Source organism: Idiotropiscis lumnitzeri, chromosome 18 (genome assembly GCF_059441095.1).
Source record: "Idiotropiscis lumnitzeri isolate Australia: NSW breed Sydney's pygmy pipehorse chromosome 18, RoL_Ilum_1.0, whole genome shotgun sequence".
In the NCBI taxonomy this organism is placed as follows: domain Eukaryota; kingdom Metazoa; phylum Chordata; class Actinopteri; order Syngnathiformes; family Syngnathidae; genus Idiotropiscis; species Idiotropiscis lumnitzeri.
The window spans coordinates 10,887,011-10,913,978 of record NC_142408.1 but is presented as its reverse complement, the minus strand read 5'-3'; the positions used below and the strand labels follow the sequence as shown (position 1 = coordinate 10,913,978).

General features: G+C 40.7%; 1 protein-coding gene and 1 non-coding gene across 2 annotated transcripts in view; both read left to right on the top strand.

The window, feature by feature from the left end:
- The window catches only part of nsmfa (NMDA receptor synaptonuclear signaling and neuronal migration factor a), a 37,061-nt gene extending 11,080 nt beyond the window's left edge, over positions 1 to 25,981 (top strand). The window contains exons 2-14 of the mRNA XM_088281286.1: positions 712 to 773; positions 1,013 to 1,921; positions 2,946 to 3,012; positions 11,962 to 12,014; positions 13,238 to 13,327; positions 16,330 to 16,460; positions 17,933 to 18,016; positions 18,098 to 18,131; positions 19,893 to 19,963; positions 20,274 to 20,353; positions 20,677 to 20,779; positions 21,755 to 21,830; positions 23,257 to 25,981. Coding sequence (XP_088137412.1) covers positions 712 to 773; positions 1,013 to 1,921; positions 2,946 to 3,012; positions 11,962 to 12,014; positions 13,238 to 13,327; positions 16,330 to 16,460; positions 17,933 to 18,016; positions 18,098 to 18,131; positions 19,893 to 19,963; positions 20,274 to 20,353; positions 20,677 to 20,779; positions 21,755 to 21,830; positions 23,257 to 23,354 — 1,858 coding nt within the window. The 3' untranslated portion in view covers positions 23,355 to 25,981. The remainder of the gene's footprint in view (positions 1 to 711; positions 774 to 1,012; positions 1,922 to 2,945; positions 3,013 to 11,961; positions 12,015 to 13,237; positions 13,328 to 16,329; positions 16,461 to 17,932; positions 18,017 to 18,097; positions 18,132 to 19,892; positions 19,964 to 20,273; positions 20,354 to 20,676; positions 20,780 to 21,754; positions 21,831 to 23,256) is intronic.
- Positions 15,142 to 15,208, top strand: LOC148319479 (small nucleolar RNA SNORD36). The gene has a single exon (XR_015839845.1). It is a non-coding gene; the product is annotated as a small nucleolar RNA SNORD36 (small nucleolar RNA).
- Positions 25,982 to 26,968: the final 987 nt, after the last annotated feature.

The following is a 26,968-nucleotide window of genomic DNA, read 5'->3' as shown; positions in this document are numbered from 1 at the left end:
AGATGCAGCTCCTTTTCACATTATTTGTTAAATTCACTGGGGATATGTCGGCTGGCCGTTGACTGTAGCCTTCAGGTTTGCAGGTAAGTGTTGTACTCGACGACCTGAAACCAACCCATTGGAATGCAAGCCAGATCAGATGTCATTCCCGTGCTGACCATGTTTTCTGTACCTGGGCATTTCTGTTGTTTGCCGTGTCCGCCATTTGCATCTTTGGCACTTTGGCTTGCATAAGCAAATTCTGCTGGAATTGTCCTTCTGGGTTTAAGGGTAGGCTTTAGCTATATTTGGCTGTAGGAGTAATTTAGACACTTGCTTTGCCATGCTAAGAGATTTTTCACCCACTTACCATTAAATGGGTGTGTAACATTTTGGGAGAATGTGTGAAGCTGAAAAACAAAATATTCATGGACTCCCTCTGCTGTAAACTGTGGCCATGCGTTGAAATGTCTACCTGAAACCATTCACCCTGAGTCCTCCCCCGCTGTCCCTTTCTCTCTCTTTCGCTCTCTCTGAGCCTGCCTGAAGTATGCAGATAAAACAGCTGCATCTTAATCTGTGGGTGGCGTGAGCCTACAAAAAAGACAATCAGGTTCATAATTTGGACTCTTCTTGCCCTTCTCGCTGTCTCTGCCCTTCTGTTTCCGGTGTTTCTCACCCATCCTTGCAACACACCCACAAATTGATGGCTTTACGTGTGTGTGTTCACAGAGCAGCACGAGCATTTGGAGAGTACCTGTCCCACACACACCCTGACAACCGAAACGGATCAGGTCAGCGCCATTGCCATCCTGCTGTTCCGTCATTTTGCTCTCTATTGCGGTGGTCCAACCGTTTCCCATCAGTTTGACATCCATAGAAAAGCAAGGCTGTGATCTCCTGCTTTTTACTTCAGCAGAAGTGATTTCGCTTTATCATCCCCAACTTTTTTTCTGTACTTCGGCTTACTTGAGCTTGAATGTTTCTGTTGGCTCTTTAGTAATTGTCTACCTTCCCATTTTTGAAACTCTAGCTCATCTCCTGTGTGAAACCTTGGTGGGTGCTGACTCGGAGTCGGCAACTGAGAAAACTGGCCCCAACAACAACCACCTTCATCTGTGCTCCGACAACGCCAACAACTCCAGAGATAGCTCAGAGGACATAGTAGTGAAAACTTCTCTGGGTCTACACCACCAACCACCTCCGTCCGTTCCTGTTTCCAATAAGCCAGTGCGATTATCCCTCGAACGCAGCTTCTCAGTGGAGGAGGACAAGCAGAAGGGCGTGGAGTGCACTCTGCAGCCTGCTCGTGTCTATACCATCACCACCCAGCACGGTATGCTGATGAGTGGCGGCCGGGGCAGCAAGGAGAGCCTCGAACTGGATGTCTTAAAGGAGAGGTCAGGGAGTGGAGGAGTGGGACCTAAAGGTAGCAGTGTAGGCGGCCACACTACCTTGATCCAGCCCTCCACTTCCCCTTCGTCCTCCTCGTCGTCTCCGACCCAGTACCACCAAACTGGGAGCAGCCGGGGCGCCAGCAGCTGTGGCGGCACCCACCATCACCACGGCAACCACCACCACCACCACACAGGACCTTCAAGCAGCGGAGGAGCCTGCGGACCAAGCGGAAGCAGTAACCAGCAAGCCATGAGCGTCTCGGGGTCTCACTCCCACCATGCAGCACACCACCACTCCCACCACCACCATCACTTGGCTCAGCCCCCCCTGCAAACCTCTGTCAGCGCCCACAACATCCGCAGTTGGGCAGACGGCGGTAAAGGGGAGGCAGAATGCAGCGGCCTGGCCTGTGAGTCCTGCAGTGCCGTCCCCTCTCGGAGCCAAGGGTCCCTGGACCTAGAAAGTGCATCCCGAGAGCCAGGCAAGCAGCACAGACGCCTAGAGAGGATGTGGAGTGTGGACCGGGTGACTGGGCTGGAGAGAGGTGAGAGGGGCAGGGGACATGCAGAAGAGAAGAGGCACTAAAATACAAATGGAACTGGGTCAGGGCTTCATAAGATTCTGTAGTGGGTTATATGCTTCAGACCGGAGAAGAAATAGCTTTTGGAAAACCTCTAAACGCATAAAACCGTAATCAAACCCCCCACCAAATATTTAAACTCATCTTAATTAAGAGTTCAAACCCTAAATACTGTTTACCGGTACCAAAACACTTTGACGTCATTTCAAACTCATGCTGACAAACATTCGCGCCCAGGGTGATAACGTACTTGTAGGGGATATATGCTGCGCCCCCCCCCCTCCCAAAAAGAAAGTCTACAAATTTTATTTATTTATTTATTTTTAAATATACATTTGCGTCCCGGTTTCTAATAGGTTAAGGGCCGGTGGTTGGGCACCACTGGTCTGGTCAACATTGCAACCGACACAGGCTAGATACTGCTAGTCCTGATGCTGGAATTGCAAATAAACAATTCTAAAACACAATATATTGTTTTTAGCTATCATATTGCTAACATACAGCTAAAAGAGACCCAAACTACTTTAAAGCAGAATTATTCAAATGATTGACAAAGACTACAGTTACCAATTAAAGTTTTGCTAACAGATGCTGCAACATTGCTAATATTTAGCTAACACAGGCTACTGCAAACAGAAATTAATCAGAGTTCAGTACATTAGGACCTACTGTTGTGAATTTTTTTTTTTTTAATTGTTAAGGTAAATCTTTTTGATATCTATTTCCTCACTGGTCTGAACGCAGAAGGTTTGATGTTGGCTGTAACACAGTGACCTGTATATTTCTGACTTTTTGTCTCTTTGTATGGCTTTTTTCCTGCTATCTCTTCCTGTGTGTCTCCTCTCTCTCCATTTGTGGAGTGCTGGACTGTGGAGTGATGGTGCCGCTTTTGTGCTTTCATATTTCAAACATACTGCCTTCTCGTACAATTTATTTATTTTTTTGCCCGTATTTGGCTCTCATTATTTTATTTTGTTTCTTATTGCAGATGATGCTAACTGGTTCCCCAAGGAAAACATGTTCTCCTTTCAAACGGCGACAACCACCATGCAGGCGTGAGTGTTTGAAGCACATGTCCACATGCATATATTGCCCTTGTGTTCCAATCTAATGTAAATGTTATGATACTGAGTACAGCCTTACATTACCACCATGTCATTTTTATAGGCTTTGAGATGGATGTCCCACCCTGCTTGCCAGTGACTTTAATTTTAGAAAGCAGTAATATCGGTTTGCAGATCCTTAAAGCTTGGCCAAGGGATGTAATGCATCACAGTAAATGTGTCATTTAAATTTATAGTGTGATTATATGGTATGATATGTTTTATAATTATATTAAATATTATTGGAGGGTTTTATTTGTAGGGTTTCGTTTGGTCGCACTTTCCCTGATGCATTCACCCAAGGAACATTTGTATTCCTTAATTTTTTTCCATGAATTTTATACTATGTACACATATATATATATATATATATATATATATATATATATATATATATATATATATATATATATATATAAATGGGTTTGACTGTTATTGTGGGGGTCAAACAAAAATCCTTCTGAAACATTCCTTCTCTTTCTGTCTGTCTTTTTCTAGACTTGATACACCCTGATGACTATGTTGTGTTTTTCTTCCTTTGTCTTCTTGCATGCTAATTAAAACCGGGACAAACAACTCAGGATATCGTGAGTATTTATACCCTACTTGTATAATGTTGTGTTTTCTTTTTTAACTGCTGTTTCTTAACCTTGATATCTACAATTTAACAGTCATCCTTGGCTTGCCTCCTTAACGCACCGCTAAGAAACTGACTATAGATGAGGATTTGATTGGGATTCGCAGTATACTGTACGTGTGCTTTATAGAAAGCTACATATAAATATATTCCATTCGTCCAATCTCTGAACTGCTGATCCTCACAAAGAACGATTACAAGTTATTTCAAATAATTTCAACAAGCTGAACTGTTCCACTTGTTCACCTGCCTCATGAACTAACATGTGAGTCATTTATTTCTTTCATAACTTATCAATTTCAGTTTTTAGTGTAGAACATGACACAAGGGAAAGAAAAAAACTTTTTTAGGAGGCAAATATACCGGCGCAGAATGTCGCAAAAGTTCCAAGCTACTCATTGTGTTGGCTATTTCTGATGTTGTGTTAACATTTCCTTAAATGGTGAATTTTCGGTTCAAAATTGTATAAAAAATAATCCATGAAATATTTCCCTGCGTTGTGCCTCTATAGTAGGCCCCGTTATATATTAGATTCCCTTTTTTAATTGAATTATCGAAATAAATAACCTTTTCCAAAGTATTCTTATTATTGAGACGAACCTTTGTTTACATATAAAAAAAAATCAAACAATAGTTAAATTAACAAGCCTACAATTATGAATAACCTGTACAAAAACATATGACAAACAGTACTAATTGAAACCTCGGCTTTTAACAGAACCAAGCCGAAACATTTCATAAGACTCAGCTGTCCTCCAGTCACTCTTCGCTCAATTTGAAGCCAACTAACCCAACTGCTGATCTCCCTTCACAAGATGAACGCTGTGGGATTATTGAAAAATTGATTAGGTCAATACAATCAGGACTGACAGTTTAGGGAATGTCAAAAGCAATCTCTTCCACCAGAATTCCCTTACCTCAACTTTGATAAATTACTATGTGGGCCTTTTGCTCTTCTTGTTACATGTTTCTTCTCTTAACACTTCCTGTCGAGGCTACTCGAACATTTGGATTAATAATGTTTTAAAAAGCCACACATTCTAAAAAACAAAACGGCGTTAATCCTGCGACGCTCGTTGAAGTGAGGTCTTGTGTGATATTATACAAGTTTTGTGCAACAAAGTGTGTTTTAAACATTTGCCAACAGTTTGACTTCAAAAGTAGCCTTCAATTGGATGGAAATTGAACAAGCCATAGTCCTAATAAGCAATTATTATAAAAGACATATTTTTGTTCAAGTAATTGGCAGAGTTAGTTTCCTCTCGCACCGTGTCTGCAGTGAACGAATGCTAATCATGTTTGCAGAAATGTGTTGATCACCGTTGAACCACACATTGCAAGTGATGCATTTCACAAGATGGTTGACACATAATGATGGTGTCACCCCTGGAGAATATTGTTGAGATCGCTGGAGGTCCATCTGCCCTAAACTTTTTTTTTTTTTTTTTGGCATTATTATTGTTAGGAATCTCAATCTCTGTAGGAGTTTTTAACATGTGGCAGGAAATACAATGCAACAAGGAGTCACCAAATCAGACATCGTCATGTTCCCGGACCTTTTCGAGGAAAGAAAAGTCAGTCAAAAGATATTCAGTGTGACAACTCCAAGTGTTCCTTTAAAAGTCCCTAGTACCGAGCTTAAGTTCCTGTGGTGGAAATGCGCCTTGACAGTAATTGATCTTGTGCGAGCTTGTGAAGTTCACGACAAACTTTACTGTACTGCTTTACTTTTATAGCAGCTCGGGTTAGAAACAGTAAATCTTTGAGCATTTAAGTAAGTACACTTATTGGGCTTCTTGGATACTTTTATGCACATTGACGGCTGTTACAGAGTTTCCAACCTTTATTGAGCCAAGGCAAATATTTGAGATGAGAAAAAAAATCTCCCAGCTCATCACTAAACAAAAAATTTAGAGTAAGTGGAAACAAAGGTGAATTGTGTAGCCTTTGCCATCTACTGGAAGAACATTGTTCTGTCTGTCCCTATACATCGCTGGCATAGAGGAAAAAAAGATACATTATTTGTGATACATAATAGGGCCGGGCAGTTTGAAAGAAAAAAAAAAAAAATCCCCTTAATATTGCTATTTTTCCTTTTTTTTCTCTTCCTCTTACCATTTATTTTTGAACAAACAGTAGCAATAAATTAATCTGTATTACAACAATAGCCGTTTTGGTCTTGTGGGTTCATGGTAGAATATTATTTATCATCAATTAGAACTGTTAGTTTACGAAAAACATTAAGCGCAATCATTTAATAAATTATTACAAATTAACAATAATAGTAGAACGTATTTGAAAACCACCATATATATCGGTCGAGGTTATTTTCACATCTTTTTACATCGAATGTATTCATTTAATTCATAACATCAATCTTTTCAATACCAGCAAAAACAAACTTCACAATTTTAATTGAAGTGGTTGGTGATGGCTTTTTTGGATCATCTAAAACGCTCCAAATAAGACCCAAGAACATTATAGCTCTACCGGAGAAACGAACATAACAGGAAAGTTGAAATCTAAATCTAAATAAAATAAACATATTTAAAAAAAAAAAAAATTACTGACTGAACAAAATGAAGCACATTTTTACTTTTTTTTTAAACTTTTTTTACTAAACTGTAGCCTTTGCGGTTTGAAAATTGCATTGAATTTGATTAATTGTTCATCACTAATTAATAATTATCCGACCAATTAAGTGAGTTGGATAATTTCCCACGACACACCAGTCGGAATGCACTGCTGTCTTCCAAGCATAGTGACAAAAAAGAAGCTGTAAGCTTGTGATGACAGTCGACGCTGCAGTGTTAACTGAAGCAGCTGCCTGCAGACACTCGCTTCTCCTCCACCGCTAAACTAAACCCTGCAGCTAAAAACCCTGGCATCAGCCTCCATCCGCGCTTCTCCCTCTCCCTTCGCTATGTCGACGTCTCCCTCGTTTATCCCTTAAATACTGTGCCACATCCTGGCAGGGCTTTCCGGGGATTTGGCCCGAGAAAAAGGAGAGAGAGGGAGCAGGATTCAGCAGAAGTCACCCAGAGGTACGAAGTGTCCCGTCAGGCTTTGCTTTCGTGCTGTTTGCGCTCGTCTGCTGGCTCTGATACTCAAGGCTGAGTCTAATCTGACTAAGACATGGAGAGGAAGACAGTGACGCTCTAAGCAGGGTGTCACACTCTTAGCATTATGTGGGAAAGTTGACCACTTAGGTATGCCACATACTGGCAAAATGATGTTTTTATCTCCAATTTCTCTTACAGTGTGAACGATATACATCACGCAGTCACCCAAAAATCGACATTGTGCCTTGTAATCCGCTTGATGTCGGCTTTTGAGTTTATTGCCTTTAATTCAAAAACCGGAACTGCTTCCTGCTTTCATATCTAAGAATTATGGGAAATGTAGTCCTGCTACTAAGGGGCAGCGTGTCTCAGTGGTAGAGTGGTCGTTTCCCAACCTAGTGGTTGTGGGTTCGATTCCCGGCCATTGTGACCATCTCAAGGTATCCTTGAGCAAGCTACTGAACCTCCAGTTGCTCCTGATGGTATGTCATCAATCGGTTGTTGCAGTGTGAAACGCTTTGAGGGCATTGATAGATGGAAAGTTGCAATACAAGTGAAAGACCATTTACGAGGCTAATGCTACAGTCAGACCGAATGCGAGCTGTTTCCGATCATTTAGAATTATATTGATATTGCAATTAATACAATACAAGACAACGTTATTTATATATAATACGGTGCGTCCAATGAGACGAAAAACTCACAGGTTGGAAGCCTTTCATGTCTCAAATTGATAAAATGGACCCAACCTTTTTCTAAAAAACCTTTGAGCTCAACACATTAGTTGGGGCGACAAGGACAAAGTAACACCTTGAATAACTCCGAAAACACTTTAGCGAGCGGTGACATCAGCTCCAACGTCCTTAAGATGGTCCCACTTGGGCTCAGATGCTGTGTCACACACGCTCACAGATGGGACACTTGACACCAAGCGAGCACTTCTCAATTCTTCTGTGATGTCGCTATCATCCATCTGCAGTGTGGATGTGCGTTGCGTGTTCTTTAATCAAAGTGAGTGGTCACAACAAACTTTTGGGAACACTGGAAACTCCACTGATACCTGACACCATCTCTTTAAATATTTATCAACTTGACTGAAGTATATTTTTTTTGTTGTTGTTCTGTGTCAGGATTATGCACAATGGCGTTAAACTGGAGTTATATTTAGGTGCCAATTACTGTATATGTGTCATTTTTTTTCATTGGCCGTGCTAAAGATGTACAACGTATCCTTTTTGTTTTTTGTTTTTTATCGCCACTTGTATGCTTGTTAGTTAATTAGTGCCTTCCTGGACGGGAAGGAACTTGGGCCAAGGACAGATCCATTCAATTTGGGGCACATCCCAAAAAATTGGCAGTTCATTACTTTCTTAACGTTTCTGTCTTCAGACTGTTTCAGCTTTTTTTGGGGGGGTCATTTTAATTGAATCTCATCTATATGTATGTTAACATTCATTTTCAGTTATGAAATCTATACAAACATGATTAATGGCATAATAAAAATGATACCATGGGCGGTGGTTCCTGTTTAAAATCTTTTTGTATTCCTCCATCCATTATCTAAGCCGCTTCTCCTCACAAGTAAAGCAGGGGTGCTAGCCTATCCCAGCTATTGACTCATCATATTCTTATTTGTCATATTTTTAAGTGTGTTTATTTATACATTACAATTCATGCTTACCCCCCCAAAAAAAAGAAAACAAAAATTAGCTGTCTTGAGCACGTCTCAGAACAAAACACTGTATTTAAGTTACCACTGGGCCTTGCAAAGAAAAAGCTATTAGAACAGTCTTTGAAATAAATATACTTCGTATTTGGTGATTTTGCATTAATTCCAAGATATTATTCAAGTAAATATCTGTTATAAGCTTAGCAAAAAATAGTAGTTGAAAAATGTGATTAATCATGGAATTTTTTGTGATTAATTAGTTAAAAAAACATTAATCACTTGACAGCACTAATATATATATATATATATATCTTGCATTTTTATCATTTTCGTTTCGGATACGCGCTGCATACATGTGGCACCTGCTGTGCGTGTTTGCGTTTTTGCACACGCGTGCGTGTGTATACTATTTCTGGCAAACACAAAGTTCTAAACAACAAAGAGAGTTTAAACGCAGTCTGCAGGCGCTTTATCATGCTGTTATCACAGCATGAATTTATATCACCTCCCCACTTTGATGCGTCGTCATGTGTAATGACCTCTAAGATGTGAGAAATCGTTGTTTTTTAGGCATATTGTCTTGAACGTCAGCCTCTTTGTCTCATTTCTGCTGCTGTTGTCAGTTGTAGTTTGTCTTGCTATGTTTACCAAAATGAAGCTGTCCGTTCAATCCCTGATAACAGGCAAACGGCTTATTAGCTCAACAACAAGTTGAAGTTTTGTCTTCAAAAAGAGCGATGAAAAGGACTGATAGCGGAAGTTATTGTCATTATTGTCAAAGATCTCCACCTCACTAAAACAAGTAGAGACTAATAAAAAGGATAAAACATGGAGGATGATTAATCACGAGACGAAATAATGAAAGTAGTCACTTTTTAAAGTTTTTTTTTTAAATACATTGATTTAAATTTAAATGTACATGACTGATTTTGGTTGATGACAAGCCCCATAAAAATACAGTGGATCCAATGTTTGAGTTTTAGATTGTCATTATTCGCCCGTTTTATTGATTTATTTATTTTCCTTTGACTTGCATAAATTCAAGATATGAGGTCTGTATAGTGGCAGTGAACTCGACTCAATTCACAAAAAGGGGTTAGGCAGAAAGTGAATAATTCTTCTTCTTCTTCAAAAAAAAAGTTGCTTCAAGCTATTTAAATGGCACTCCCGGGTGAGGTTTCCTGTCAAGCTAAACATAAAAAAAAAAAAGTCCATTTAGCTTCATGCAAACAAATGCAAAAAGCCATTTATGGCCTTACAAATAGCATGTGCTGTGTAGCGACGCAATTACCCTTTAGGCAACGGATATTTGTGGAGCAAAACATGTAGCCTGATTTTATCACAATACTCACAGGGATATATTCTTTATCCCCTGCAAAGATCAACAAATATTATTATGTGGCTTCAAGAGGAGTGACTATCCCCAAGTATATCCTCAAGTCTGTGCTAGGTGGCTAAGAGGCACATACGTTCTTGGGCAGGATTCTTTGGGTTCGATTGTAACGGCCCTATACAATACAATACAACTTTATTTATAAAGCGCATTTCACAACACCCGGAGCTGTTACAAAGCACTTTCTATATGGTGTAATATAAATTAGCGGGTGATTAAAATAGTTGCCGTTCCTCCACAACGCCCACTCATACAGGAGCAGAAATTGACACACACACACACACACACACAGAAAAATGGCACTTCTTTCAAAATTAAATAACTGCTCTTTTTAAAAAAAAAGAAAAATCTCTGAAGTCATTGCTAAGTGACGTTCTTTGTGTTTACTGAAAACAACACTAAAGGCTTTTTTTCACTTTTATTTAATATTCCTTTTTGATTCATTCATATACCGCTGTAGAAAGCATGCGCACACACACCCCCACACACACACACACACAGTCACTTTGCCGAAAAAATGTCAACGGCTGAATTCCTTCAGACGCGGCAACTCAGTTTGTCGTTTAATTTTGTAATGACATTTATTCGGTGTTTAGATGCCACAGAGGATTGTAACACCTCATTAGCCGACACCGTCGCCCATTGTTTTCTAGCACCTGAATAACGACCCCAGGAAAACATTTGAATTATTTGTGGAGCCGCAAATAGACCCAGTGGAGCATAGCTGTTGAAGAACCCAGCAAAGACTGTTTGCCACATAATCAGATCTTGCGACAGGAGCGGAGCTACATGGTGGCCGTGGCAAGGTTGGCGTATGAAATAAAATGCGCACATATACCAACCAAAAAGAAACATTTTGCTTACTTACTTTTTCTTTGCTTTTGTCTCATTGTCTACTTCAATCACGTGGACTAATTTGCTAGCTAACAGCCAATCAGAGGGATCAGATGTCACCAATGGCAGATGCCATTTTGCATACTGCCCATCAATGACTCATTCATGCTTGCCAATAGTGAGTCACTGTGTCACCCTGGAGAGCCCACGGAAAAATGTCTTGCCAACGGGTAAAAAAAAAAATCCTCATTTTGCCAACCTGGGTCCAAAATTGTGTTGGATTTCAACTGCGATGAACGCATACATTTTTGACTTGTTGCATCATCCCGTGATCCTAAGTGAGAATCAGTGGCTTAGAGAATGGATGGTTGGATAGTTGCATCACAGTTCAGCATGGTGTTCTAGTGGTTAGCATGCTTGCCTCACAGTTCTGAGGCTAGGAGTGGAGTTAGGATGTTGCCGCCACGCGTTGCGTGGGTTTTCTAAGTACTCTCAATTTAGTCGGGCATTCCAAAAACATGCACTCTAGGTTCATTGAAGACTCTAAATTGCCCATCGGTTAGATGCGAGTGTAAATGCGTGTTTGTCTCTCGGTGAATCTCGTTTCTCTTAATTGCTACGGTCCTCACTCCTATGCGCCAAAACGACCTGAAAGTTGTTTGCACACCGCCAAGGAGCATTTCAATTGTTTTAAATGTTCATTGTTGAGATTATGTTAAATTTACATTCTTTATCCTCTGCAAAGAAAATCTAGTATTACTGAGGAGTGATCACCTTTATTTATGTACATTTGTATGTCGGTATACTGCCCCCAGGTGGCCAAGGTCTGTACAACACAAGGGGCAGCAGAGTGTAAAAAAATCTTTTTAATTTCTTTACTTTTTATTAAATTATGTAAAGAATTAATTACTGTTTTTATAAAGTATTATTGTGTTTATTTCTGGCATTGAACCATATGTCGCTTCAAAGTCTTAAAACAAGCAATTAATATTTGATCACATGCGAGCAGGAAGTGATTAAACTTCAAATTAAAATGACAAAAAAACACTTGGCTGAGTTTGTCTTTTAAGATGCTTTGTGACAAAAGAGGGCTTTCCTCTTGGCCGCTGTTGTTCCATGAATGACTCAACTGCTCTTTACCACCCACACTGACAAGAACATTACCGATAATAATAATGCTTGCGACTTAATAATGTCTTGTTTTGTCTTTCAACCCTTTGTTGTTCTCCCACCCACCCGCTTCCTCTGTACTTTTTGCTGCCCTTATATTTGGCTGCCTCTTCCTCCGTGGTTTGTCTGCCCAAAGGAACTTCCGGAAGCATCTTCGTATGGTGGGCAGCAGGAGGATTAAAGCACAGAGTGAGTCAGATGTTTGCGTGTGTGTGATTGATGCGCAAATTGTCAGTGTTGTTCACCTCGCCTTCATCCGTGTGTGTTCTTTTTCTGTTTACCGCTGGTTTGGCATATGTGAGGCTGCAAATGTTGTGTTTGGGGACTTCCGGAGTTCTTGGATTTGTGTGCGTGTGCGCGTTGTAGGTGGTCTTTTTCCTGTGCCTTCACTTTGAATGTTTGTTTTTAGACTCTACATATTTGGAAGCGTTTGAAGGTTTAGTCATTGACAAAAGATGTGTGTGTTCGGTGAATGGGAAACTCTCATTGAAAGGAACTCATTGAACTGTTTCCGAAAGCTTTTAGTTGTCTTTTATTTAGTCCTATAAACACCAGCCGCCTCCCCGAAATTGCCAATTAGGGAAACATTGGTTGCTGCGATAATAACACTTGTCTCTTATTCCACAGTTTTAGTTTGGATTATAAAGCATTTCTTTGCAAGTGAGAATGAGGAAAACTAACTATCATTTCGAGGTTGTCACCTTTTATTTTCCTGCCATAAATACCGCATTTCCTCATATAGTGACTGGGGGCGTTTATTTAATGTGATGCAGAAAGCACCAGGTGTTAATTAGAGTTGTAATAAACATACTAAATAATGCAACCTTTTTATTTTAGATCCTTACCTTGATAGCATCATTTCCCAAGTCATTTTGGAATGGTCTAAAAATGTGAGTTCTGGTGCTTAAATTGAATTTTTACAAACGATCTGAATCACTGAAAATATACACAGAAAGACATGACGAAAAAACGTGATTGATGAACGCCCTTTCCACTCCCCTCTTTGCGCACCACTGGCCCGTAGCCACATTGAGAGCTCGTCAAAATCCGTCCAGTCATTTTCTATAGCGCTTGCCTCAGCTTGTTTATGGGGAGGTAGGGGGCGGAGCTTACATCTTGGACAGCCAATCACGCGGCAAATATAGACCAACGACCATTTACATAGCTTGGACTATTGTGCTTTTGGGTCCTTTTCCAATGTCCATAAAGGCATGCTCAGATGACTTTGGTGTGGAAGATCTCAAACGAAGAATGTGCCTTTGTCCGTCGTGTGCACGTTGGCTTCATCTGTGCACCTGTAGCTGCATCCGCCTCTGCACTTGTGCGTCTAAGGTCGTTTGTGGGCTCTAAATTGTGCGCGCACGTGTGTGTGTGTGAGCGCGTGTGTGACGATCTCTCCCCGCCTGCACTAGCGTTCGCTGAGCGTAGATCGAAGAGTTTCAGCCGCTCCTGGAGTGACCCCACCCCTGTCAAGACTGACTCTCCTCATGAACCCAGAGACAGTGAGTCCACACTGCATGGACACGCCTACGCACGTTAACATCACAAAGTCAATGCGCACACATGTCCTGAAAATAGAAGATAAATTGCAATTCATAGTGTTCACATTGAACTCAATAGAAATAGGAAGAATCTGTGCCAAGGGCAAACTGCCTCCATTATAAAACCCAAATGATCTCAACTGATGTTGATGTTTACATCTTGCAGTCGACTAACAGCTCATCGCGTTTTTGCCGTCTCATCTTCGAATCGACGTATTTACAGAAGACCTACAATTGGAAATGTCAGGCCATTAAGGCGACACCTTCATACGTCCACATGGGTCAGCGAGGGTGAAAATAGGCTTTGTGGTGGATGACAAGAGCGGTTAGCTTAGCTAGCATCAACTAATCCCATTTTCCCATCCATCCATTTTCTGAACCACTTATCTGTGGAAAAATGGAAATAAATTTTTATACTGTTTCCCATAGAATTTCTTTTTTAATCTCATAGTTAGCAAGTCGTTGGATGCTTTTCATCGGACGAGCATTTCTTGTTTGCTTTAAACACTGTAGTGGCCAATGCAAAAGGCACCTGTAATCAAAACGTTGACAAATAAATGGGCAACAAGCGTAAAATTGTGACCAACATGGCAGGGGCTGGGCCGACGGTTAAATAACATTTCATTTCACATGTTAAACCGATATGTGTTTGTGTTTTAGAGTGACTGGTCGCCTAAAGGTGTTGTCAACATGGCTGGATGCACACACACGTACACACATGCACACACCTACACACACTGTCTGTGTGCCTTTCCGACCCAAATTCAACTTTGTGCTGCCGTCTCTGTGAGTACGTCTCCCAAAATGCCCCGTGTGTGTGTTTGTGAATTTAGATAGACGAATGTACGAGTCTAACCTACAGTTCGTTTGCCTCACTTGTGACATATGCAGCTTGTCTTTGTCTGTTGATGTGTGCGTTTTGTGTCTTTTGTCTTGTTGTTTTTCTTTTTCCTCCACGTCCATCTTCAGTGTGTGTTTCGTGATAAATGTACTGTTGAGCGCAGTCTAATGTTGTGCTAATGTTGACTTGTCTCTCTTTCCTGAAGAAAAGGTGTTGGTATTCGCTGGAGGAGTCACAGTGATGGTCTAGCTATTATTTGTGTCTTCTTGTCAGTTTTTCTAATGTGTTTGTACTCTAAATGTTTGACAAAACAAAAAAAATATCCATCCATTTTCTCTACCACCACCGTGCTCAGGGTCAATCACATTTGTACTAATGGGTGTGTGTAAACTTAATGTAGAAATATAACACTGTTTTTATACAGTAAGGTATCAAAGGAGGGGAAAAGATCTGCGCTATTAATAAAAAAAAAAATCAAATACAATTTTATTCAATTATAAAATGCATTTATTTATTTCAAAAGATGAAAACAAATAAAAAGTCAGCCAGCATGGGATGACATGCCCCCCCCTCACGAGTGAGTCTCCAATCACAAGACGCGTTCATCACGCTCAGTCTACGGCCAGCGAGAAGGCTCACTCTAACCAACTCGTGATCTGATTGGCTATTGCAACTGCCCATCAACTGAGCCCCAACATTCACACCGAAGAGACGCCTGCACGATTGTAACTGAAGGCCTCCGACGAATAGTGCGTGCTACTGGTATTATGAAATCTGCCTGGCAACACGAGCTAGCTGAATTCTGATTGGATAAAAACTCACCTAACAATACAACACTAGCATATAATATGACATCAATGTGAAGAAGAGGATCATGATTTCTTAATTTTTGTTAGGCCAGCAGAGAAGGCCTTGACCGCCCACCACTGATCTGTAGCAATGATTAAGATAGATTAAATACCTGAAACTACACTGCATAAGGCTTTTTAAAACTGAGCTGTTAAAAATGGAAAAAATTCAGCTAAAACCGCATCTCACCGGCAAGAGCGCAAAACGAGCATGCTAGCATTTCAAAATCTAGGAAAGTCCAAGTGACGTAAACAACACTTGTCTGCTAGCTGCTCAGACGTCTCTGCTGCAGGTGTGCAGAATGCTGCTGAAAAATAAGTTAAACAGGACACTTCTACAAAATGATTCTTTGAGTTTCATAGATTTTGAATTCAAAGAATGCAAATGTCACACATTGATTTACAAAACGCTGATGAACACATTCACATTCATTTCAGATCTCCAGTTCACTCTTGTTCATTTCGTTGTTTTGTTTCATTTGAACCCATTTAATAAATACTTCATTTGCCGTATTCGCTCAACTACACGCTTTTCATTTAAATGAGGTCGAGGTTCTTCACGTGTCGTTTTAGTCTCATTGGAGCTAAATGAATGTGGAGCAAATAACATCGGAGGGTAATGAGGAAAGAATATTTTAGAATTCAAACACCGAACTCATCTTGTCATTGTCGTGATTAAACGCTGTTTAACCGCTGTTTGCTTTTCACTAATCAGTCAGCACATTTTCATTGAAATGTGAAATAATTCCTCCGTGGCCAAACTTGCAAATCAGATGACGCCTCTGTTAAATCATTTGTGTTCATTTCCAGACGTCCTTCAAATGTCTTTTGAAATTGAGCACAATAATATTGGTTGAAATTTTGGATATCAAAGAATGACTAATCGTTCTGACCCAATACTCATGTGACAAGTTCTTGTTGTGTTGTCTCAAATGCATACAAACGTGCAATTGACGGCACCTCTGTCTGCGATATGTTTTGGTTTTGCGTTCATTCATCCATCAGTTTCTATCTGGCAACTAAAAAAAAAAAACTTCGTTATGAGAGAGAAAAATCTGCTTCCTCTCACCATCCGTCATTCTTTTTACACAGCTGACAGCTGTCTCTGCGTTTTCCATCTGCCATTTTCTAACATCAACATCATCCATTAAGAACTTCCCCCTCCAAGCGCGCTGTTCTGCACCTACTTAATATGTCCTCCCTCGACATACGAGGCCTTGTCTTTCCCGCCTACCACACTCTAATGCGCATTAGTGTGCGTTCTTCTTTTCTAGGTGGGGACCTGCAGACCTCCTGCGGCACCCTCGACGAAGGCGGCGTTGATGAAGCTGCCGACTGGGAGGAGGAGAGAGAGATGGAGAGGCTTGCCTGTGAGGGGGACGACTTTATTCCTCCCAAAATTATGGTGAGACACGTTTTGACACCGGTTGTACAATGCTGTACAAACGTCGCATTTTACAAACATTTCGGGTTACATGCAAATTTTCGGGCGGGAATTCCTTCGATTTACATACTACCGTTACTCGCGCTGCGTAATCGTCATTGGCAACGTGCAGAACGTATGGCTGAAAAGTGAAAACGATGATGCGTATTCGTCTGCTCCATAAAGTGGAAAGCCGCGACATATGTTGGCGGAAGTTACACAAATCTAAAAGCGGTTGTGTTTGTGAGTGACGTGGTCGCCTAATAGAAGTCCCAAAATTTCATTCTCATCCCCCCAAAATACGACTTACAGTTTGCGTTATTTATTGAAATGTAGCGTCTCTTTTAAAAACGAATGGTTAATGCCGGCGTAATCACGTCAATATAGCCTTTTTGCGTATGTCACAATGGCTCCTCAGAAAATAGACGATCAACATGAGCCAAACAAATGTGTCGCAAATTAATCTTGACAGAAAGTTTCCCTGGATCGGTAGGCCAAAATCAAACATTGAATTACAAAGGAAACAGACAAAATACAAAAATAAATACGAAACACTTGAATCAGAATTATTGCGTGTTATTTTGGAAGAAGAATCTCTTCCAATTGAGGAGCTGAAGACCTCCCCATTTTTAAAAGTCTTTTGTTGTTTCTTCATAAAAGCGTGTTTTCATTTGTTTCCCGATGACATTGCATTTATTTTTAAGCGCGCACTTTTAAAACCAAAAAAGTAAGCAGAACTTACATGCTGGAACGTTTCAAGTTCCAAACAAGCTCACGGAACTAATTGAGCTCGTAACGTGAGGTTGCTCTGTATCATTTTTGCAACCAAATTGTGCCTTCCCTTTTGGCCTCAATTATTTCAGGACACGATTTATTGATTAAGTTGCTCATCTCCAGAACGCACTGAACCAAACGTCACCGAACTGTAATGCTTCATGATCCCTTTTTGCTGACAGCGTGTTATTATAATGATTGGCAGAGTAATCGGAGTAGACGTGCTGCATTGCACTAAACTGGGAAGTTCGACTTTTCACACGTTGGACTCGTTAAAAAAAAAGTAATAGAATGCTATTAAAAAAAAAAAGGGGGGAAAAAATTTTAGGAGAAAAATTACGATCCGCCATCACCCAAACTTGATAATTAACACAACGTGCTGTGCATGTCGAAATTATTCAGTCATTTATTTATTTTTTTTTAAAATTGGCCTTTGTTCAGTTAAAAGGCGGCTACCTCAATTTTTTCCAGTGTGGTTGCAGAGAGAGCATCTCGTCAGTCGTTGCTTGTGAACATTTGACGGGATTATCTGCCTGTATGAATTCCGGCTTTCCCCCACAGTCCTGAATGTTTCGCCCGTTTTCCGCCTTTTTACCTGCTGCCCTTTCTTCATTTTTCACCTACCGTCAACAATTTCCTTTGCGGTTCTTAACTGACCCTCCCATTTCCTTCACCTTCAGCTGATCTCCTCAAAGGTCCCCAAGGCGGAGTACGTACCCACCATAATCCGCAGAGATGACCCGTCCATTATCCCTATTCTCTACGTGAGTCAAACACTCAAAATGCCGTCAACGCAACCATTTTCTGATGAATGTTGATAATAAATGTCATTTCTTGTTGCTTAGGACCATGAACATGCAACTTTTGATGACATTTTGGGTGAGTCAATATTCCGATTATCTGTTTTAACAACTGCTACAAAACCGATACATTATTATAATTATTATCACTTTATTTCATTCGGAGATTAGATTTTTACATTTCGCTCATTTCGTTTACTGCTGATTTGTTAGTTTTCATATGCTTCATTTTTGGCTTAGTTTTTATTCATTTTAGTATTAGCTTTAGTTTTTTTTTTCTTTTTTCGTGTCCTTGGATTTTTGTTTGCAAAAACATCATGGTAAGTACTGGGTAATTTAAAAACTCAACAAAAATATTTTTAAAGATGGCATTCTCCAAATCAAATGCAAATACTGTGTAACCGTCTATTTAACTCGATGCTTGTGAGAAGCTGCAGAAACACCTGGAGCAATCTCCACCCAGGAAGTCGTTTTAAATCTTGTAACAAGTTAGCTTTGTGTGTAGCATTTTCCCAGTTGTTCCTGAGCAGCCGGGGGCAGTAGGAACGCACGGAGGATGTTGGTCAAATGTACTTGAAGTCATTTTCACACTGAATCAGATGTGATGATGTCATCAACTAGCATTGCAACTCGTCAATAAAGTCCAAATCTGTTCCGCAGGCCAAATTTATACCATCTACCGTTTGTACTGTATATACCACGCACCCGTAGCCTCCACCATTTGATCTTCCTTCATAGTTTCTTCAAATGATTCTCTCGTCAACCTTTAGCTCACCCCTTGTGATTGACAAAGGTATAACGCTGCTTCAAAGGGATCAGCACATGAAGACTTTGAAAATAAAATCTCCTCTGGCTACACCTTGACACTTTTTCAACCAATTATACTTCCTGGATTTGAAAGAGTAGTGCTAATAATCCCATCATGGGCACAATGGACTCATGGCTGTCCGCCCACCACTACAAAAAAAAAAACATTTTGTGCACAGTCCAATTTTATTCAGGTCACACTTTAGTTCACACTTAACATGGACCAAAAAATATCTGATTTAATAACGGATTTTCTTTTCCCCACTTTCAAAAGAGACTTTAATTAATTAGCAATTTGGGTGTGAAATTTTTAGTTGTCTCTCTTTTATCTAAAATGGTCAGAGAAAGGTGTCAAAAATCCTTTTGAATAGTGACAAATATTGTACATGCGAGAAATGAATCCTTTTGTTTCTCTAAATGTGCCCTGTGATTGTCCAGACCGCCCAGGTTGTAGCCTGCCTCTCACTCGTCAGGCTTTTCATTATCGCTGCTACAAATTTGGTCTCTTGCCACTTTCAGGTTTAAGAATGTGACCTTCCACTACCATGCATTTCTACTAAAAAAAAAAATAATAATAATTTGCATATATGAGAAACCCGCCAAGGGCCAGAAAAGTAGCGCCAGGCTTAAATTTACCCGCAACAATTTAATTTTAGTGGTCTCCCTTGTAGCAAATGACGCTCGGCATAATGAAGAAACACACTTGGCCTCACGTGCCGCTCAAGTGATTCTTCCACATAATGGTTTCCCAGATAATGAAGTCGAAGGGCGTGGAACCCGCACGGTTATTGATCAGAAACCAAAGAATAATTTACACCAACTCATTTCAGGTCACCAGTTCACTCTCATCCATTGACCCGTTTTAATTTCGCCGTGATGTGCCACTCTGCACGTTTTCAAATGAAACAACACCAATGTTCTCTTCGTGTCTTTTGTCACACCTTCGCCTCAAACCTTTCTCTGCCATCACTTGTCATGTTCTCTCCTCCCTGACCTTGGCGCCATTTCAGCTGTTCTCCTCTCTCGCTTACAGAGGAAATTGAGAAGAAGCTCACAGCTTACAGGAGGGGAAGCAAGTTCTGGCGGATGCTCATCTTTTGCCAGGTGGGGGACCGAGATAGAAATGGATGATGTGTTTGTCGCAATGTTGAAGGTTAGCGAACTGCACTTGGGCATCGGCCACCCGACTGTTGTCTCAAAACATTTCTGTGACTTCCGTGAGATCTATTTAACATGATTACTTGAGAAAGCACAGATGTCAAAAAGTGCATAAAGCAATAAAACTTGATTTGCATGTATTTTATTTTTTATTTATTTTTTCTAAATTGCAGCAGAAGCAATTCTTGCATGCGGTTTTTTATTTTTAAGAAAATATAGCATCAAAGGGTTTTTTTTTTTTCTGTGTGTGTCTCAGGGAGGTCCGGGTCACTTGTACCTCCTGAAGAATAAAGTTGCAACATTCGCTAAGGTGGAAAAGGAAGAGGATATGAGCCAGTGAGTCCATTTCTTTATCTCCATACATATTGTCACTTTTTTGTAAGTGTGGAAGTGGAACGATGATCTTCTTCTTTTCTTTTCGTAACATAACTGTTACAGCATCTATTCCAACCCCTGTTGTGAAGGTTGTAGAAGAAACGTTGCCTTATATTGCTTTTTATTCTATTGAACCAACAAAGTTATTATCTTGATTGATGATTTGTAGCCAGTGGCGCCACTGGATAATGTCGACACGCGGACAGAGTATGCTAGTCGTTTCGTCGATACTGTCCGGAAAAAGGAAAGTTGGCCTCAGCTGAAGCTTTTTTGGGTTTATTTAGATTCTGGAGACGACTCAGCAGAATGATGAGTAAAGTCAACCCGGAGCCGAACCTCATCCACATAATGGGATGCTACGTCCTGGGTAACCCCAATGGAGAAAAGGTACGCGCTCCAAAAACGCTGGCTTGTTTTCCAGACGCACTCGCTGGGAGGAGTTTGAGCAGATTGGGTTTGTCATTTAGGCCCAGAAGATTGGGTTGAAGATTGGTTTTGGGCGGCTTGAAGAACTATTGCTGGTGGGAAAGCTCCTCCCTCTTTTTTTCGGAATATGTTGGCCTTAAATTTATTATTTTTAACCACAGCTACACTGCTAACCTGCTAATCCATTTCTTAGTAGTTTATGTTGTCGAGGAAGCCAGTGTCTCTTTCCTTTGAAGAATCAACCCAGAGTTTTGTTAATTCTAAGTTGATAGATGAAGAGAACAAATACAATATCAATATTAGTCTATATGAAAATATACTTCATAATCACTTCCAAAAATATGTATAACGTGGAAAGACAACAAATGGCGCCTCTTGACGTCTACATGCCAACAAACATTGACCCGAGCCAGCGATTTGTGTCCGTCCCACTCATGTCTGCCAAAACGTTACATAAATTTGGATCTCGGAGGGCTTGATGGGCTGTCTGGCAACGTGAAAAACAACAGACTGCGGATCAGTGTTTTATCCAGCTTGTCAAACACGGCGTATACACAGTTGCCTCAAGACAGTTTTGTTTTTTCTTCTGTCACGTGCTTTTTGTTTCATGACATTAACTTAACCTGTGGTGACAGCTATCTTAAAAAAAATCAATAAAGTGCAGTTACAAGTACAAGTCGGTTGCTTTGAACTTGTAGCAATCATATTTCTGGTAAAATTTTTCATGAAAATGTCACAACGACATGACGCATGCAACTTGTGGTCAAACATCTTGTTTGCAGTAACTAACTAGATTCATGGCTGTCCAAGTGTGTGTGTGTGTGTTTGTGAATGTTTTACAGCTTTGTGTGTAGCATTTGCAGCCTTCCCCGCTGAGCGTGTCTCCGAGTGTAAAGGAGCTTAATAAGCCTTTGCGTTCTTATCTGCGCCCAACAGCTGTTCCAGAAACTGAAGAATCTGATGAGGCCTTATTCTGTGGAGTTCGAGTCACCGCTGGAGCTTTCTGCGCAGGGTGTGTGTGACCGTGCACACATTCACGCACGCGCGCACACATTCACGCACTTATGTGGATGGAATAAAATATACCTTTCCAGATGCCTTCAGAATAGCTTCTACATTACAGGGTCAAAATACACTGACATACTTTGAGAATCATGCAGATGCTGTAACTTTCACACTTGATGTGTGATCAGAAGCACTCGCCATAAAAAGTACCAGTTATATCAGTAGAAAATGAACACCGTGCTTTTCAAGATAACAGTGAAATGAATTCAAATGTAGAGAGAGGCAGATGTTCAACCCACACCCTTTGTAGATGAATTATGTTTCACATCCCCCCAGTAGGGGGCAGCACATTACATGAAATGACTCCATCCGCCTTTTAAGCAACCAAATCTATGGCCAGTTTAAACCTCTTTTGGTCCCCCCACCCGCATGACGTTGTCAGCAGAGTTTTTGTCTCTATTAAGTGATGAAGAGCAGAACACTCATGTTCTCAGTAAATTAAACATGCATACTCACGCACACGCAAAATCTCTTTCCATCCAGCAGAGGGCAGCAGAAAACTGAAAATGACCCACAAAACCTTTTTGATTGTGCTTAAACCCTCCTTTGCGACGTCTGCCGCAACGGGCACAGGTATATATATATACATAGCTTGATTCACAGATCCTAAATGTAAAGGTCCCATTTTAGCCCCTATGAACCGAGGACCGCCTGCAGTTTTCCAGACTTGCCTCCCAACCACTGTGATGCAGTATATTATCCAACAATGTTCCAACGGATCCTGAAAACGTCTTAAACAACAATGAATCCATCAATTAAAATTAAACAGCAAAAAAAACAAGGCCTTAATTGGCAGCAAGATGTCTGAAGGCTATCTTTCTAAAATTGTTAACGACGATTAGTTATGATTGTAAATGGTCTCAAATCGCAAAATAACATTCTTTTAAATGTAATTTATCGAGGCACTTTAGCTGTAGGAACCCTGTCAGGTTTCACTTAATTGAACAAAAAATATTATTCATTTTCTAAAATGCATTATCGTATTTTTGTATCGTCTTTGTCATTTGTGCCTGTAGGGCTGTATTATACTGCCTCCTGGTGGGCAAGGTGGGTACCCCAGAAGGAGCAGCAGAACAAATTCAATTAAATTAGGACGATGAAAAAACGATATAATTGTGTATTTTTTTAATTGTTAGTATTTGATGTTTTCATAAACTACAAGATTATAGAGTGCTAGTTTCCTTTTTTAAATGCTTTACAAGTTTTTTGTGGGGGGGGGGGGGGGCAGCACGGACCCATCGCATGTCAGTTCATTTTAACAAGGAAAGATGATTTAAGTGTAGTCATGGAACAAATTAAACCTGTATCTCAAGGTGCTACTAGTGTGCCCGTATGTGAACACATAAAACAACTTTTGTCACTTTCTTTTGTAGGCAAAGAGATGATCGAGATGTACTTTGACTTCCGTCTCTACCGCCTGTGGAAGACGCGTCAGCACTCCAAACTGTTGGACTATGAGGACCTTTTGTGACGCCTACAGTGATGAGGGCCCTTGTGTTGCTGTGACGATGGACGTTTCGCTTACCTGTCGTCAACTCCATACAAACGTCTTTTCTTTCTTTTTTCTCCCCCCCCCTCACAGTGGAAAAGGGACAAGGACATTGAATTAATTCAGGTTAAAAAAAAAGTAATAAAAAAAAAAAAACTTTTTTGTTTGGAGTGCTGAAAAAGTCGTCTGTACAAAGACCATTTAAGTCACTATTTTGTTGCAAGGATGTGTGGTTGTCTCTTATATGGAGTGGATAAAAAAAGTCTTCACACCCCTGTTCAAATGCTAGATTTTTATGATGTTAAAAAAAAAAAAAAAGATAAATCTGTGTTGTGACTCATAACCTGTCGATAATCAAAGTCTTAAAAATAAAACTAGAGTAAAGATAAAAGAAATAGGAGCGGCACGGTGTAAAACTGGCAAGCACGATGGCCTCGCAGTTCAGAGGTGCAGGGTTCGATTCCGGCTCCGGCCTTCCTGTGTAGAATTTGGATTTTCTCCCTGTGCCTGCGTGGGTTTTCTCTAGGTTCTCTGGTTTCCTCTCACATTCCAAAAATCATGCATGGCAGGTTGATTGGACACTCTAAACTGGCCCTAGGTAGGAGTGTGAGCGCGGGTGGTTGCTTGTCAATGTGTGCCCTGTGATTGGCTGGCAAGCAGTTCAGGATGTCCCCCGCCTACTGCCCGTTGACAGCTGGGATACCCTCTGGCACCCCCCCCCGCGACCCGCATGGAAAGAAGTGGCTTGGATGATGGATGGATAAAAGAAATAGTATACACAGTCTTTTCCGAATGGATGTGGCTGTGTTCGAAATTAATCACATTCAAGCTCATTAAATAGGCACACACCTGTTACCATTTGAAGTGCCTCTGATTAACCCTGAATGAAATTCAGTTGTTCTTGTAGGCTTTTCCTGACGTTTGTTTTTGTTTTGTAATTGTGGCATAAAGACTTTGTGCTTACACTGACTGTTATTCCGAAATCTTTGTGCTGCCATATAATTTCTTTTTTTTTTTTTTTTTACTTCTTCTTATGGAAAGATTTTTTTTAATCAATTGATTTGGTCGTCAAGTTTAAGGCATAGTTTGCAGTCTTGAAGCTGCTAGCAAGATTTGAATGTCGCCGCACTCCACTCCAGCCCTGCTACATTGCTAGCATGACTTGTTCATAAAGGAGTGTTGCCAAAAATGAAATGCTACCGGTTTGACGTATTTTGTACTATCATTTAAAACATAGGAGACCATCAACTTACCTGGTGACCCGATGAGAACACTCACGTCGACCTTAAACAACACCTTTATATCCCTCGACATGAAATAGTTTTCCAATTTCTTCTCTTTAACTTTTATTGATACCCAGAGTTGACTAGCAATTTATGATAGTTTACTTTGCAAGAACTCCTGATTGGCTAGTTTGAGTCACGCCGCTCTAAGTTAAATAATTGTTACAAATTCAATTATAGCCATAGGAGGAGGCCAGAGAGTGACGATTTTCCAAAAGATCATTTGAATAATAATCTACAGTACTGTCAGGTCATGCAGGCAGTTTTGCCATATATGACAAAAAGGGTTTTTAAATCACGACATGCTTTACCTTTAATAATGGAAAATGTTTTTAAACCAATTATCGTGTTTCCATTTGCTTATAGCAGAAGCATTTGGGCAGAGGTGTGTAGACTTTTTCTATCCACTGTAGCCATCCATTACTAATCCATCCTTTGTGTTGGTGTAAGAATCCTGAGTCTCTGGCAAAGCTTCAGTCATGCAGATAATAATCCTCACGATCGGATCAGTGACGTATAGTTTATTTTTGATGTGCATTGCTGGGCAGTTTTCTTACAGACATACGTTGGAACAACTCAGGTTTTAGCCACTAAAGTAACAATTGTGTCGATTAAAGATACTCTGATGTATATCGCCATCTTGCTGGGAGTGAATGTAAAAAAATACTGTACCTATTTTCATCCTTTGGTTTTGTTTTTTGGTGCGAATGTGGTCGCTTACCATTGGGGGGGAAAAAAACGTGGATTTCTTGTCCGTTTTCTTTGCTGTGTGATAAGCTAAATGTGTTCACATTTCTGTGTGATGTCAAGGGGGCATGGAATCGCCATCCAAATGGTTGCCCAGATGTTTGAAAATTTTCAAGCAAGAAACACAAAATGTCACAACCCCCCCTCAAGAAAAAAAAAAATCCTCTAAGACCCCAAGGATGAGCATTTGGCGACATTTGTCCGATTCATTCATTAATGTATCTATGACGACTTGATTTTTGTTTAATATTACTTTTAATGGGATGGTAGAATTTCTCTCTCCTTGTTCTGAACTTCTATTTTCATGCCAGCATCATACTGAGAGTTCCATAAGGTGGATGTGGCTCAGAATTGGTTGTCTTCAGTATTTGAGACTGATAATCAACTGAATTGTTCGCGATCGATTATGGTGTAAATTTGTGGCGCGACAAAAACAAAAGGGCTTGGATGACGAGTGGAAATGTTGACCATTTAAGGGCGAGTGTGTCGGCTATACACATGTTGTGGCTGTGAATATTTTCTTAACGTGTCCTCAGTGCTGTTTGAGGAATATCTCATTAAAGATGATGTCATTCGGTGTGTCGTTTTTTTTTATTATTTTGAGAGCATGACTCTGTGGAAAGGCAAAAACTTGTCAGACGAATGACAAGCCTATCACAGCTATATTCGGGCTTGCAGTAGGCGGGGTACAGCCAATCGCAGGGCACACATAGACGAACAACCATTCACACTCACAACCACACTTGGGGACAATTTAGAGTGTTCAATCAACCTGTCATTAGTGTTGTTAGATTGTGGGAGAAACCCGGAGTACCCGGAGGCAGGGGGGCGACTACCTACATTCTGGGGGGTATGCAGACACATACCAGGCACCCCTCCCCCCCAAAAAAAATAATAATAACGATTTCATTTTTTATATGTGGCCTGTAAATACATTTTGGGGGGGAATATAACACTTTTATTTCAAACTTTCATTGCACGTTTCATTGAGCCATGTGCGGCTCTTACTACGCTGACACATCACAACTTAAGTACTTTTAACCACTTTGAAAAGCTGGTTTTCATGCCTGCATAGTCTTTCTCCTTCTCCCTCGTTCTTTTTCGGTTTTGTGCGCCTGAGCACTTTCTACTTTGCGTCTCCATCTTTAGCATCATCAGACGTTTGAACTGTAAACACTGGCCACTTCGCGGTCTCGAGGGCGCGCACCCTGGACTCTGTCTGTGCATGTGAGTGCGCGCGGCGCGCAGGATGGGGGGGGGGGTGCAGGCGCCGGTGACAGACACTGAGCAGAGGTGCGCCTATCAGTGACGTGCCTCTATTAGTATTAGTGATTAGATCAAACCATACCCGTGGACAAACCCAAACCGCCGTTGAATACATACAAGGACAATTCAAAAAATCATTTTGGCGACCCCGGTAGCGTAGCGCCCCAATGCGCCGAATACATACTTTTTGCGTAACTGCCCGGAGGAAACCCATGAAGGCAAGGGGAGTACATGCGAACTCCACACAGGGAAGCCGGAGCCGATCCCACGACCTCTGCACCGTGAAACCATCTTGCTAAC